The sequence below is a fragment of the Drosophila guanche genome, unplaced genomic scaffold (genome assembly GCF_900245975.1).
Source record: "Drosophila guanche unplaced genomic scaffold, DGUA_6, whole genome shotgun sequence".
Classification (NCBI taxonomy): domain Eukaryota; kingdom Metazoa; phylum Arthropoda; class Insecta; order Diptera; family Drosophilidae; genus Drosophila; species Drosophila guanche.
Window position 1 is genome coordinate 9,130,132 of NW_022995744.1, and position 14,181 is coordinate 9,144,312.

Here is a 14,181-nt window from a genome sequence, read left to right on the forward strand (position 1 = left end):
CTTGCAATCCTTTTGGATGCAAGGACATTAGGGATAATGCCATAGTGTTTCTTGTCGGATAAGGACGTGCCCCGTCTCATCCTGAGCGGGAGAGTCTCCTGCAACGTTTGAATCCTTCAAGGACACCAAGGACTCAACGATATGGCGGTTTTACGCAATTTTGTGGTTGAGATCAGTTCAGCCTGAAAGTATGCCATCCTTTTTTGGTCAAAAGCAGCCCCCAAAAGATACTTCAAAAACGTTGAAGGTTATCTCTAAGATAGAGATTAATTTATCCGATTGTAGATTGTCCTTAAGATCTCTGGGACTGCAGGACTTCCCAATCATAATCGTCTTTGATGGCCGATCTGTTTGTTAAGATTCTCCTCTAGGCCGAAGCTGCATTCGCACACGAATTAATATTGGCACTGAAATGAAATTACAGAATATCAGAATCATAGAGCAAAAATGAGAGGCACTCTATGAACACACTTACCACATTCTGGACCGTAGAAAGACTGAAGACTATTGCCAGGATTTCCATTGACATTGATGTGCACGTTCTGGAAGAGATCCACTTTATGGACTGACCACGGACCGATTGCAAGGGATTGTCAGGCTCAACGGGACTCCAGCTGGGAGTGGTCTGTAAAAGTACTCTCAAAGTTTCATACTTGCCTAGGAAAAACTCCTTTCTATAAACGATTGGTTTGATTCATGAGACGAAATAAACTAGTATAAATTGAAAAGAACAGAGTCTTTGAATTGGGAAAAACCACCCCCCCGTTCTGCTGTCAGAGTGGAGCGAGTGCGGTGCGTGTGATTCAAATGGAAATTGCTGGCCACTTGGCCGAAAAATAACCCCCCGGGCGAGTGCCTAAACCAATTTGTAGTTTCAATTCCTTTTTCCCTTTTTGTGGTTGCGGATTAAATGGCCATAATTGTTGCTCCTGCGGCCAAGGTGACACGCGACTCGGTAACGGGATACCGGGCAAACCGGGAACCACGTGGGTCGTGTCACAAAAATGATGTGTTATTAACGGCTTAGGGCAGGCGATTATAATGATGACGGCCGCGGCTGGGCGGCAATTATGTTAACCTGCAAATGCTCCGCCCCTCTCTCTCTCTCTCTCTGGCAGTCATGACATCCGCTTCCGCCTACAATCCGGGGCGGCGCATGCAAGTGTCAATCAAGGGTACATTTAATTTGAAACTGCGATTTCCATGCAATCTGTGTCCGAACGTGTGTCCGCCATGGATGAATGGATATCAAATAGCGAACACAACGAACTCTTTCTGTGAATTCAGATTTGGAAAGCTGCCTGATGGAATCCTAGAAATATATTCACTTATTCAATATCTTAAATTATTATGTAATTTCTAATAAATGGGGTTTCCCTGCTCCATTTATCAATTAAATTTCGCAACAAAACAAAACAAAACAAAAGCAGCAACCGCCATCGCAATTGTATTCTCATCTTCTTGTAGTTTATGATAATTACTTCTTGGCCCAACACCTGCCAACGGCCATAAACAAAAGGGGCTGCCACACTGTGGGGTATGGGGGGGGGGGCAGGACATTGTGTCATGCATTGCCAGATTTTATTATCAGAAGAAACCCTCAACGCACTACTCCAACCCCTCGATTAGGAGATTATTCAAATAATTTAATAGGCAATTTGGCTTTAATGAAACTTCATTAACTGTGGAAACAACTACTTTATGCTTGAAAAACTATTTTCTATTCAATAAAGTCTTGATGTTTGATAGACATTTATGGCATAACAGCAAAATTGGTTTCAAGACGGAATGTTACTAATAAAATATTCTTTTAAATTTACGACAAATGTTCGAAAGGGATTAATTTTAAAATATGTTCGGACTATTCAGAACATTTTATGAGCCTTGACAAGTTCCTTTCAAACATTCTTCTCTCTAAAATACAAGAAAATATGAAATCTGCTCATGGTGCCATTAAATTACGGTTTAAAATCATCTCATCTCAACTCTGTTTTCATAGGTTTTTAATTAAATTGTGTCCTGCTTAACTATTCGCCACTCGAAAGCCACTTAAAAGTAATTCAATTACAAATAAAGCGCATCTACTTATTTCTGTTTTTCGCCCAAGTGAAAGGGAAAGAAAAGGTTAATTTCATTAGGCGGGAACATGCCTCAGACCCAACTCCTCCGCTGAGTGTTCTGTGTGTGTGCAATGTTCAGGGGCAGCAGAAACTGCATTAAAAATTCATTACAAAGTGCACACAGAGGACACAAAATCTTTCGATGGGTGAACAAGGGAGCTACAGGTACAGGTACAGGTATGTAAGTGGCTCTTGAAACATGCACACAAATGTAAGAAACTTGTCACCCACACCCTGCAGTATTTGGGGGTTGTATATGTACATGTGCTTGCAACACAAATCTGCCACAAATATTTTCAGATGTTTGCTTACTTGAGTTAGAGATGCGCACGGGCACACGATGGTGAAGAAGTCACAGAGCAATAAGCTATGTAAGGGCTTTAGAAATGGATGAGATAAAATATTGAAAATTATACCCTAAAGATAAACATACTCTATCATGGAGGTTTTATGATCATTTTCCTGATTATGTGGGACTTTGTTCTATGCATTTATAAATATGAACTCTCAATTAATAAACTCTACTTATTTCCTTTCAAATAAAATAATTCTAAGCACAATAAATTCGTGAAATTTCTATCCGATTCTGCTTTTATTTGGCAACTTCTTTAGCTACATTTTTATCAACTTTGTGCAAAGGTTTGCTAACATGAAAAGTATTTGCTTCAGGCTTTGTTTGCTCAGTACAGGCCCAGCAACTTTACTCATCTCTGAAAACTGATAAACTTGTGTCACAGCACAGCAGATGACACAGAAGACGATGGTCTGGTGTGTCTTTGGTGCAAAAAGGTTAAGAAGGATGGCGAACGGAAGGACATGAGTAATCTCATATCTGGCAAATGATATGGGAATTGGCAAGCTGGACAAACTCGTAAATATTCGTAGCCTGGAGGCCATCATCTGGAGAGCTCAGACGGATGGCAATATATGGCGATCATAATCAAGGTCTTTTGGCACTTTATTGACAAACTAATAAAAGCCAAGAGAGAGTCGACAAGCAATGGAAAGGGAAGAGCAAACGAAAGATGAATGGACACTCGTAGATGAAGGCAAACGATTTATTAAAATCCCTCTACATGGCATACATAATAAAAAGCAAATGCTGGGGACCTGGCCGTTGATGTGATGAGTAATTTGCTTTGGCTTTTAATGGTGGAGATGGGCCAGCAGCTTCAGTCGTGCCCAAAAACCAGACAACGAATAGTTGCAGGACACGGAAATTAGTGCGGAAACGGTTACTACGCTTAGCAATCTGTCAAAAAGCCAAAATGTAATAAATGAGCTCCCCAACAGAAGAGAACAGAGGACAGTCTGGGATCTGGGTCCTCCCCATCATCATAATTCATATGAGATGCCAAAGCACACACGACAAAAGCTTGACCGGAAGCCGAACACACGGACAAGGACACGGACAGGACACGGACACGGACAAAAGGCGCCAACTATACAGGGATACAGGATGGCTGTCTTTTATGGTAGCAGATGCACCATATTTCATTACACGTTGATAAGTGGTCATTTGTCCCTGGAACTGAAAGGGGAACTGGGATGGAGCACTCTGATGTACGTCTACGTCTGCATGCCAACAGGCATTTCATAATCATTTTAACAACCTTTTTTACGCAAACTTGCAGCCAATGGCAAAGGCAGTGGTATCACATATTAAATGCATGAATAAATGATGGATAAATGTACATTCAAATCGTGAGTAGTGCGCAACGAGCAAGCACTTAGATGTTTATTAATTTTAGGACAAGTTTCAGCAGGCTGAAGAACTGAAGAACGAACGAGTGCAGAGTGGCGCTGAGAGTGTGCCCAAAGGAGATGTAAGCTTAGTTTAATAATAATAATAAATAAATGCTTTAAAAGATGTTTTAGTAAACAGAAAATCTTTACTCGCCCATCTACTCCTAGTCGGTCGTATCGGCGTCATCGTCATCGCTCAAGAAATCGAAACCTTTCTTCCGAATGACACGATCAACCTTCTTGGCAGCCTGTTTCCGTGCCGCCGCTGGGCCTCGCATCGGAGCATTGGGCTTCTGCGGCGAGTAGGATGCCCTGAAGCGTTGCAAATACTCCGGCGGTGGTGGCACATTGCCCGTCGCGTGGTAGGGAACAATGCCTTGGATGTGCTGTGGCCGCAGCAGACTGCACAGTTGTATGAGATTCATGCGCGTGGGCTGCGGCGACCACTTCAGCAAGTCGAGTGGCAGGAGAGCAAAGCGCTCGGACTGAGTGGTCAGAACGGTAAAATCGTCGGAGGCGAAAATGTGCACCTTGACCATGTAGTCGGGCTCCTCGAAGCGCCGCAGGTCGCTGCTGAGTGCCGCGTAGCTGTTGGCATATTGCCCCATCAGTCGAATGTGGCCGTAGAGCAGAGTGTGGCCCAGTCGCCGCACCAGAGGCTCGTACCCGCAGTGGGGCAGCTTCAGGCGCACCACGCAGTTCTTTTCCCTGTGAAACTTGTTGATGTCCGCCGCCACTTCATCGTAGTCCACATGGACAAGCGGCCGATGGGCACCGCTGAGGTTGAGGTACAGCAGCTCCGTGCCCTGCGCTATCCATGAGTGGAACACGGGATTGGCTATCACCTGACACAGATCGTCCTGCTGCACTGCCGAGTAAAAGTACAGCAGCTTGCCGCCCTGCAGCTTCCGAATGAGCAGCACCAGACTGTTGCCCAGCGAAGTCCCCGCACAGAGCATGGCCTCCAGCCGCCTGCCATCGCTGAGGCGCAGCTGAAAGGGTTTGCCATCCTCCACAATATGAAAGTCCTGCTCGGAAATGTTGGCCCCCTTCCATTCCAAGTGGAGCAACAGCTGATCGGCCAGTGGCCGGGTTGTGTACATTCGGCAGAACTTCTGCGGCGGCGGCTTCAGCTGCTCAGGCACCTGGCTGAGACTCGTCAGAAACACCTTTGTGGTGCTCTCGTAGAGCTTGGGTATCGTATCAAATATTAGATCGGGATGCTCCTTTGGACGCATGGGGAAACTGCAAAAAAAGGGGCACTTGGATTATTATCAGAGTATAAAGTAAATATCAAAGTAATTTCAATTCTAAAATTCAAACTGACGAAAAGTTTGCTCGTCAAAATGTTTTTAGGGCCTGCAGCTGGAAATTTCCTAAAAAAAACCCAGGGAGCACTTGGAACTAAATTAATTTGTAAACAAAAAACAGCTGATTGAGCAGTGTTACCGTTCAATCTGGTCACACTCTGCTATCTGAATAAGTGAGAATTGTATGAATGAAAGCCATATTTTGATATCGTTTCTTGCAGAATAATTAATTTAAAATAAAATGCATATTAAAATAGTTAAATAAATATTTATAACCCCCAAGTGTGTGGAATCTTATGTATTTTTCTGTGAATTTCATGAGCTGCCATCTTCGACTGAATCAACGGCCTTTGGCAACCCAATGCGACCTTTCATGGTCACACAACACACCTCAGCACGCCCACGAGCCAAGCGGATATAAATGCTCGGCATCAATGTTTTGCCGTTCGTCAATCATCAATCATGAATCATGGGCCCAAAGACGGCATTTCGCGCTTTGCATAACTCAGACGAATGTAAACAAATTGCAAGACCACGAAAAAGCTGCAAAATGAAATGGGTTGAATGACAGACATTGGCATAGATTCAGGAACTATGGAACGGCCCACAGTCTTTGCTCGGTCTGGCTGTGGTTTCCCTTTCGGTTGACCGTCAGAGACAGAGCACAGCATCTGCCATCCAGGCTAGGTTACCTCATGCTCCTCAGAGGCAAGAGGCAAGAGACAGGCGCACCCCCGAGTCAATAAAACGTGTAAATTATTATTACGTCCGCTGCTCCCAGCAGTCACAGCTGGAAAAGAAAGCAGCGCGGTGCGGCGCGGCGTGGGGGGCTGGCTACTGACCGACTAGAGCAGAAAATTACTCAACTCAAGTCGCTTAAGGTTGAAGTTTCAGTTTCAATTTCAGATGGGCTCTGAGCGGGTTGCTCTGCGGCTTGTTAGTCGCGTTGTTAGCCCGATATTTTGGGCTTCAACTTTCACTCGGCGGATCTCAGACGACTAATTTGCAGCCGCTCGCGGCTCGCCGCTGCTTGTTGGCTCATTATAATTAAGCCATTTGGCCGGACAAGTGACATGCAGCAGACAGCCAGACAGCCAGACAGCTGTAGATTGTAAATGCTCATTGTACTCGGCATTTCTCACACGCAAAAGTGTAACAAATACTCCCATTAGTCGGTGTAATGCCAACATACATAGAGGTATAATTAATAACATAATGTGGGCAAAGGTTGAATGAACACGAGTCAAAAGAGAGGGAGAGAGCAATAAGAGAGGAGCTAAAAGAGAATAAAAAACTTAAGAGTTTACTCAATAAAGACTAATACTGGGCTCAGTGAAAGATCTTTGAGACATCTTCTGTGCTTTTATAATTTGGAAATATTTATAAATAAATAATAAATAAATAAGTGTAGGATAAATAAATAATTGTAGGCCAAAGTCCAAGCCAAACCGAAGAGCCACTGCTTATCCTTTCTTGCAGTCTTTTAAATATATTTTCATTAACTTTCTTGTTTCACATATTCCCATCCTTCCACCTGAGAACTCCTCTCCTCTCCCATTGACCTTCAATAACCACCACTTCTGCGCTCGCACATTTCACTCTCGCTCTCTTTCTCATTTCTCTTGAGCAAACTTCTCCTCTTTATGAGCTTTCATCGAACTCTGCTGCCTGCCAGCTCTCTTTCACCGTTAATTCCTGATCAAGCACGGGTTTGTTTCGCTGTCTCGCTCTAACAAAAGCGCAAGCCCAGCCGCTGCTGGCTGCAAACTTCCACTCGAGCCATGGCTTGGCGCATGCTCTTCGTTGGAGTCGCGTGTCAAACGAACGCCGCACTCAAAACCGAAAACACGTCGCTGGCGCATGCGCATTTCGCCCGTTTCGTATTCGAGTTCACTTTTTTTTGTATCGGTTAACCAGTAGACCATAGCCGAGCCGAGCTGCACAGAGCCGAACTTTGTGGTAGTTTCGATTTCATTCCTGCTTTCGGCCGCCGCACGGAAGACTCGCCCAGGTGGCAGCCAGAAGAGAGTGAAGAGAGTGGCTCAAAGTGCAGTGAGTAAGTGGCGGGGAAAAGCCCGCAGCGTAGAAACCGAAAGTGTGCAAATCAAAGCCCATCCGCAGATGTCGCAATTGAAAAGCCAAACAATGCGTCGCAATTGTGTCTCGACAATTTCCGAGCTCAGCGAGCCAGGAAGAGCCAAGAAAAGAAAAGAAAGTTGCGTTGCCAGAAGAGAATTGCGCAAAAAACAAGAGTTACAGCAACAAATCAAAAGAAATGATTGTATTCGTGTTGAGTGTGGCAACTTTAGGCATAACTTTATGCAAATCTAGTCGAAGACTCCTGCCAGTTGGGACTGTCTTAAATTGTGGAATATTGAAGGTTTTTCTGATGAAGCTAAGACACTCAAATCGAACCTCAGCACGCCCTGGACATTAAGGCTAATTGGAGGGGTAGTGACAGTTGGCAGTGGCAGCGCTCCCCCCAGTGTTGAGTGGATTATGTAATTTGACAAGCTGGAAAGGAAGAATTCCCAACACGTCCCAACCGTATCCGTGCTCGTCTTGTGCCCGCACAATTTTGGGCAACGCATCTCGAGCGTAAAGTGTCCTTTCGTGTTGCCACCGCCTCCTCGCTGGCTCACAGGCGTGTTCCCTTGTGCGTGGCAACGACACCGGAGCAGTTTTGTGATCCTTGCACCTGCTGCATTTGCACTGCACTGGAATTAGCTGCCATTTCTTGCTGTAAACTTCCACTGACGTCTGTCGATGCTCGATGCTCGATGCTGCTGCCTCTGTCTTTGCCTTTTAGTGCGGCACCCTCTGTTGCCTCCTCGGCAAATGCAATTTTCTAGTACTTGCTCGAATGTTTCCTTCCCCGCACTCCACCCCCTATCCAATGCTGGCATCCGTACGGATGGGGCCATAAAATTGTTGGCTGCAATTACATCTGTGTGGGAAAGCTGTGGGAAAAGTCTGTTGCCAGTCTGCAGGAATTTAAATTTTATATGCAACAAGACATTTGGCATAGTCGTTTTTGTATGACACAAAAACATAAATAATAAATTTCGTAGCCCTTAGCGTAAGCCCAGATGCTGCTGCTGCTGCTGCTGCTGCTGCCAGCGAGACTGGGAGGGAGTCAGCTTTAGCTTCGACTTTGAGTCGTTTCGAAACTTCCCCGTGCGTCATCGCTAGTAGGGAGTAGTATTCCACGGGCTAAAAAACAACACAATAACCTTGACTCTGTTTAAATGTAAATGCGGTTCGAACAGATCGCTAAATGAGACACAGTAAACAGAGCCCCGAAGAGCTGTGCATAATTGATGGTGAAATTTTAAGGCGAAATGCGTGTGTGCTCAATCCCAAAGATTCAATTCAATAAACGGATGATCGAGTGAGTTTTAGCGACAAAGAACAAAGCCACACTTTCACTGGAGAAAAAAGAATGGACCCATACAAGAGGGAATTGCTCAGCTCTTTGTAGAGTCAGTGCCATGAGTCACTCAAAAGAAAGAACAGCCAACACTTGCTATAACTGCTTGGAGCATTAAAATAAACCCAGCAACTGTATGCAGTCTGCACGCATTAAACTTTTAAGGCCTGTCAACGCCAACCCCAACCAAATAAAACTTGACAATAATACGAATAATTTGAGCAAGGAGCCTGAGACTGAGGCTGAAACTGAGACTGAAACAGAGACTGCGATGATGATGGGATATGATTATATATTATGTCGCAGTCGTGCGGCTGCATAAACACGGCGCAATCATAAAAAGCGGAATTAAACAAATGTTGCGAGGAGCAAGGGTGGTATGGGGCACTCCCATCGAGCACGTGAGAATTGCATTAATATGAATGCAAATGTGCATCCCTCGGGACGGGGTAGACAAATCTATAAATTTATGTGCAAATGTAGCAAGAAATTGTCGAGCAAAAGTCGCGCGCGAGTTTCTTTCTCTTGCCGGTTGACAGCAAGTTTTTATGAGTATTATGATTTTCCTTGCAGTCGGCGAAAGGACGTGCAAGGACTTTGGCTGCCTTAAGCTTATGAATCGCTGACGAGAGTTTGGGTAGCATCAAGAGACGATTTCCCGCTCCACCGAAAATGCAGTGGAAAATTGCAATTCTAATTATCGTATTAGCCGGCAACGTGTCGTGCATAAGAAATGCAAACGGAAATGACAGCAATGACAGCAGCGTGGATGATGTCGGGTGAGTTATGCAAATTCCCCAGGAACATTAAGTACATGCTTGAACCTCTCCACTTTGTTTTGCAGCCGAGAGCAGCGCATTTCCGTAAAGTTGAAAAACTTCTTTCCCTCAGAGCCGCTGCTCAATGAGGGAGCCACCAAGGAGGGCCCGCCACAAATCTCCGCACGCGTCACCTCCAGCTCGGGCTTTCGACCCTCACAAATGCTGGAGTTTACGCCTTCGGATGTGATGCCCAGCGGTGGACTCAATCGGTATCCTCCCAGCTATCTAGCGCCCAACTATCAGCATCAGTTTCCCAGCTCCCTGAAGCAGTCACCGGCGGCCATGGACAAGCAGTTCTCATTCCCCGAAGAGTCATCGGGGGGCTACAACCAGCAGCTAGGCAGCACGCCGATACCCACAACGCCGATTGTCAGCTACCTGGATCCGTACACCCAGCAGAACTATGGCTATGTGCAGACAGCCACTCCACCCACAGTGATCCAGTATCAGCGGGAACAACCCGACGACGATCAGGTCTACACGGTGCAATCCTCGCTGCTGGTTGGCAGCCATCAGCCGCAGCCTCAGCGACCACGTCCTGGATTTGTGGACGATGTTTATCTTAAGCGTCCCGGCTATGTCTTCGATGAGAGCCCCGCGTCGGCGGTTTATCGCAGACCCACGAAAGCACCGCCTGCGCTGCCAGCGCCACCCACCACAGCGTCGCATAAAATTTCATACGATTCGCATGATTACCCACCGCCAAGCTATGCAGCCGAGCAGACATCCAATTTCGTGCCCCAAACACTGCCCGAACGGCCGCTCTACAACCGCCAAGACATCAATGACAATCGAGCAGAGGCCCAACGACCCCAGCACCAGTCCAGGCCTCCACCATCCACGTCTAATTATGCAAACAACTTTGATAATTATTTGCAGCGGCCACCACCCAGCTACCAGGGCCAGAGCCAGAGCCAGAGCCCGAGCCAATCGTATGCCCAACCCCAGTCTCAGTCTCAGTCTCAGTTGGGAGGGTCCAGTCCGACGCACTATCAATACGAGCCGCTGGCAAGACCCCAGCCAGGAGTGGGACATGGACAGGGACCAAGACCAGGACACAATTACTACGAGTATCAAATTGGTGAGATACCGCCACCGCAATCCCAGCTAGGACAGCGACCGAGTCAGTACCCAAACCAGTACCAGTACCAGCAGCAGCAGCAGTTCAACTATCGTCCTGGAGCAGGGCCAACGACATATCGACCCAGTCAGTCGTCGGGCAGCGGTGGTGGTGGAGGTGGTCTGGCCACTCTGGCATCGCTGTTCAGCTCAACGCAGCAGTACGCACCGCAATTTACGAACCTTCTGCTAGGTGGAGGTGGCGGCACAGCCTCCCAATCACAATCCAGCCCATTAGGCAGTCTACTCGGCGCATTCGCTGGCAATGGATACCAGCAGCAGCAGCAGCAGCATCAGTATCAGAAGCCTCAACAGGGACGACCACCCAACACACAACTCATTAGAGCCCTGGAGAACATCGCACGCAACGACGATTTGGAGTGTGTGCCCAAGGTGCTCTGCCAGATGATTGCCGGTCAAACGTTACGTGGCCAATTGCCAGGCTTCATTACGTCCCCAGCCATAGCCAAGTGAGTATCACAAGGGGTATAGTAAATGGGGGAGGAAGGAATATTGTATGGGTAGAGAGTTGGGAGAGTTGCGGCTCAGTTTGCAGGGGGCTTTAGTTGTAAGTAAATATTATTAAATTTGCATTTTAAGTCTGGGGTTGGGCTGGGAGGTGGGTACTCTCAAGCATCGTGTTGCCATACCGAAGCGTTAACTGGGATTAGACTTCATTAGTCCCGAAACCATATTGATTGTTCCATTAAATGAGCTACGTTCCAGGGGGTTGCGTTGCATTGCAGACCATCTCCTACTCCTCATCCTCCTACTTCGTGCGTAAATTGAAATTGTTTTGGCTTTGGCTTGGTCTGGGCCCCAAAATTCTTGGCTTCGAGTCAATTAAGTTTTATAAGCAGCTCAAAATGAGATCCAATGGCAGCTGGAGTCACATTAGTTATATAATGAGATGAAGGTTTGTTGCCCCCTGATACCCTGAACAATAACCGATACAGATGGGGGTAAAGCCAAAGAAGGAGTTGGGTGTAGAGACAGACATAATGAGATGATATTGAACTCCTAAGAGACTATTTTCTACAGCAAAGTTCATGTTTAGGTTGGGCTTGTAGCCAGAGTGAAGTAAATGATTGTCTTTTCCAGTGTGGCTTAGCAGTTAAGGGTGGGTTTTGCTCTGTTTAAGTTGGGACACGCTTTCTACATACCTATCCGATATTTTTCTCTCTAACCTTTCTCTTTTGTACCCTCTCCATACAGTTTCCTCACTGGCTTTCCCGTCGCCTCACCCGCTCTCATCTATGGCCGGGCTGCCCTGCTGGGACTCAGCGGTGGAGAGCGCAGCTGCCTGCAGAGCTATGAAAAGTGTCCGAAGAATGAGGTAAGCTCCGCACTGCACTCTCAGACGTGAAGCAGGCTTAATGATTATTAAAAATAAACCCCACTCTCTTTTGCAGATGGAAATCATTCACTATCTGAACAATCATCGTGGGGGCTTCTTCAAGTTCTTTAGCGAGCCGGAGGAGCAGCCGGTGGCGGCGCAACAGAGCGAAGGTGGCGCAAGTTCATTCTTTAGCATCCTCTCAGCCCTGACAGGCGGAGGTGGTGGCCAGAGCCAGGTGTACACCACACCGCGACCTGTGGCACCCAGACCACGACCCACGCAGCGGCCCAGCACGGACATTGCCAGCGGCATTGGCAGCTTCTTCAGCCAGCTACTGTCCGAGTACCTGAATGGCGTGGAGTACCAGCGCAGGAGGAGGCGGCGAAGGAGAAGCCTGTTGCCAACGGAAATTAAACGCGCCATTCAGACGGATGATGCCAGCCTGATGCCAGTCGACTTTCACGACGAGGAGGACAGCCTGGACACGCAGTCGGGGAGGATGGTGAAGTTCCAAGACGACGATGAGGCGGAGGCCGCCCAGGCCCACACCGAGCTGATTGGAGTGCTGCAATTTCCCGAGGACGAGGGTCGCGTCGTCAACTTCAAGGACATTGAGAGTGAGGAGGTGGAGCAGTATCAGGATGGTGCTATCCGCTTTCCGGACGCCACTCCGGCGGAAGCACAGCGCAACGACCAGAGTAAAATTATCCGCGAGTTCAATCGCGATGCGGCCCAGCGCAAATTGAGATTTCCCCAGGAAAGAGAGGAGGAGGCGGAGGCGGAGGCGGAGGCTGATGGAGCTGTCAGACAGGCTAAGCACTTGGCTCTCATGGAGGGTTGGCGCGCAGTGCTGCCCAATGGCCTGAATGAGGCGGACTACGGTGTGGACAAGCGACGCGGCAAGAGGATTGTGTTCAGGGATACCAACGAGGAACTGGACGAGCAGGCAGCTAATGAGGAGAGATACAGGGAGGAGCAGCAAAGGGAGGCAGAAGAAATGATCCGAGAGGAACGCATTAGAGTGGAGCACTTGAGAGCGGAACGAGTCAGAGAAGACGAACTCAAAGTCGAACGTATCCGCGAGATTCAGCTGAGAGAACAGCAACTTCGGGATGCACCCGAGCGCTATCCACTGAATGCAGTCTACGAGGAGGCAGCGCCACCCCAGCGAGGAGCACGAGTCATCTTCCCCGATCACTATGAGCGCTATATACGCAAAGGAAAGATACTGAATCGACCCACCTATGCGCCCAGCTACGAGTACAGCGATCGGAGGGAGGAGAAGGAAGATCGTTTTGTGCTGAGCAATGAGCACAGGCCCGGTGCACACTACCGCCTGGAGGCGGGCGACTACCCGCAGCCCAACACCCTGAACCAAGGCGAGTACATGCCCAGCAGCAGTACGGTGCGCTTTGGGGAACCCTCGAATGGTCCTCCCGCTCCACAGTACAACTATCCCAATGTGAACTACATCGGCGACAATCGGTATGGCAGCAGGCCAAGTCAGAAGCCCAGATACGAGGACGACAAGAACATTTACGTGACGAATTCGCAGGGCGTCAATGAGTACTACATACGACCCGATGGCAGCAAGGTTTACCTGAGGGCGGGCTAGGGCTCGAAGGCTAAGGCGTTGCTCGCACCAAAACCCCACTGAGAGGCAGGCCACACAAATAGTCACATAAGTCTGTAAATATTTAATAATTTAAAGGAGTGCACATATTTATTAATAATAAAACGAAAACCCCAATTCAATCAAAGAACAAGTGAAATACGCTCTGAGCGGAGAATTGCTGTATAAATCAAGCGGCAAAACGGCAGCGTCCCGGGAATATGTTTGAAAAATTAAATGTGATAAACCCGCAAACAGAAAAGGGAACAAGAAAAAAGAAAGAGACAAGCAACTGCGGAGTGGTCTTCGACTTGGAGATACCCATTAATCAGGTGTAAGTTTTGCACGGGCACATGCTTATTTTCTCTGCGACTTTATGCTCTCTAAGAACTGAAAGCCATAGCCTTCCTGAATATCGTTCAAGAGCAGTGTATACCCTTATCCCAAAGGCAGTACCCAGCGGAAACCCCCAGAAAACATGTTCTGTTGCTTCTGTTTCTTTTTTCCGTCAGCGTTTTCCCAAATGGTCGAGCGTTTGTCAGTGCGAAAATCACACAGAAATGCGAAAAGTGCACGAACAAAAAAGTGCAGCATACCCTTGTGCGAGGGCCAGGGTTGTCATTGCCAACCGAAAGCTCAAAGCAACATTTGCTGCCACTGCCACTGCCACTGCTGGCTGTCGTT

The 14,181-nt window shown here is 47.5% G+C and overlaps 2 protein-coding genes across 4 annotated transcripts in view; one reads left to right on the forward strand and one right to left on the reverse strand.

The window, feature by feature from the left end:
* Nucleotides 1–1,969: 1,969 nt before the first annotated feature.
* LOC117580370 overlaps nt 1,970–14,181 on the reverse strand; it is a 54,646-nt gene continuing 42,434 nt past the window's right edge. For all 3 annotated transcript variants that reach the window (XM_034266899.1, XM_034266900.1, XM_034266902.1), the window contains one exon: nt 1,970–5,111. In XM_034266899.1, the coding sequence (XP_034122790.1) occupies nt 4,031–5,104 (1,074 nt within the window). In that variant the 5' untranslated portion in view covers nt 5,105–5,111 and the 3' untranslated portion in view covers nt 1,970–4,030. The remainder of the gene's footprint in view (nt 5,112–14,181) is intronic.
* On the forward strand, nt 9,189–13,570 carry LOC117580373. Its single transcript, XM_034266905.1, has 4 exons — nt 9,189–9,357; nt 9,456–11,016; nt 11,762–11,882; nt 11,959–13,570. Exons 1-4 carry the CDS (start codon nt 9,279–9,281, stop codon nt 13,498–13,500), a joined length of 3,303 nt encoding a protein of 1,100 aa, XP_034122796.1. The 5' UTR covers nt 9,189–9,278; the 3' UTR covers nt 13,501–13,570.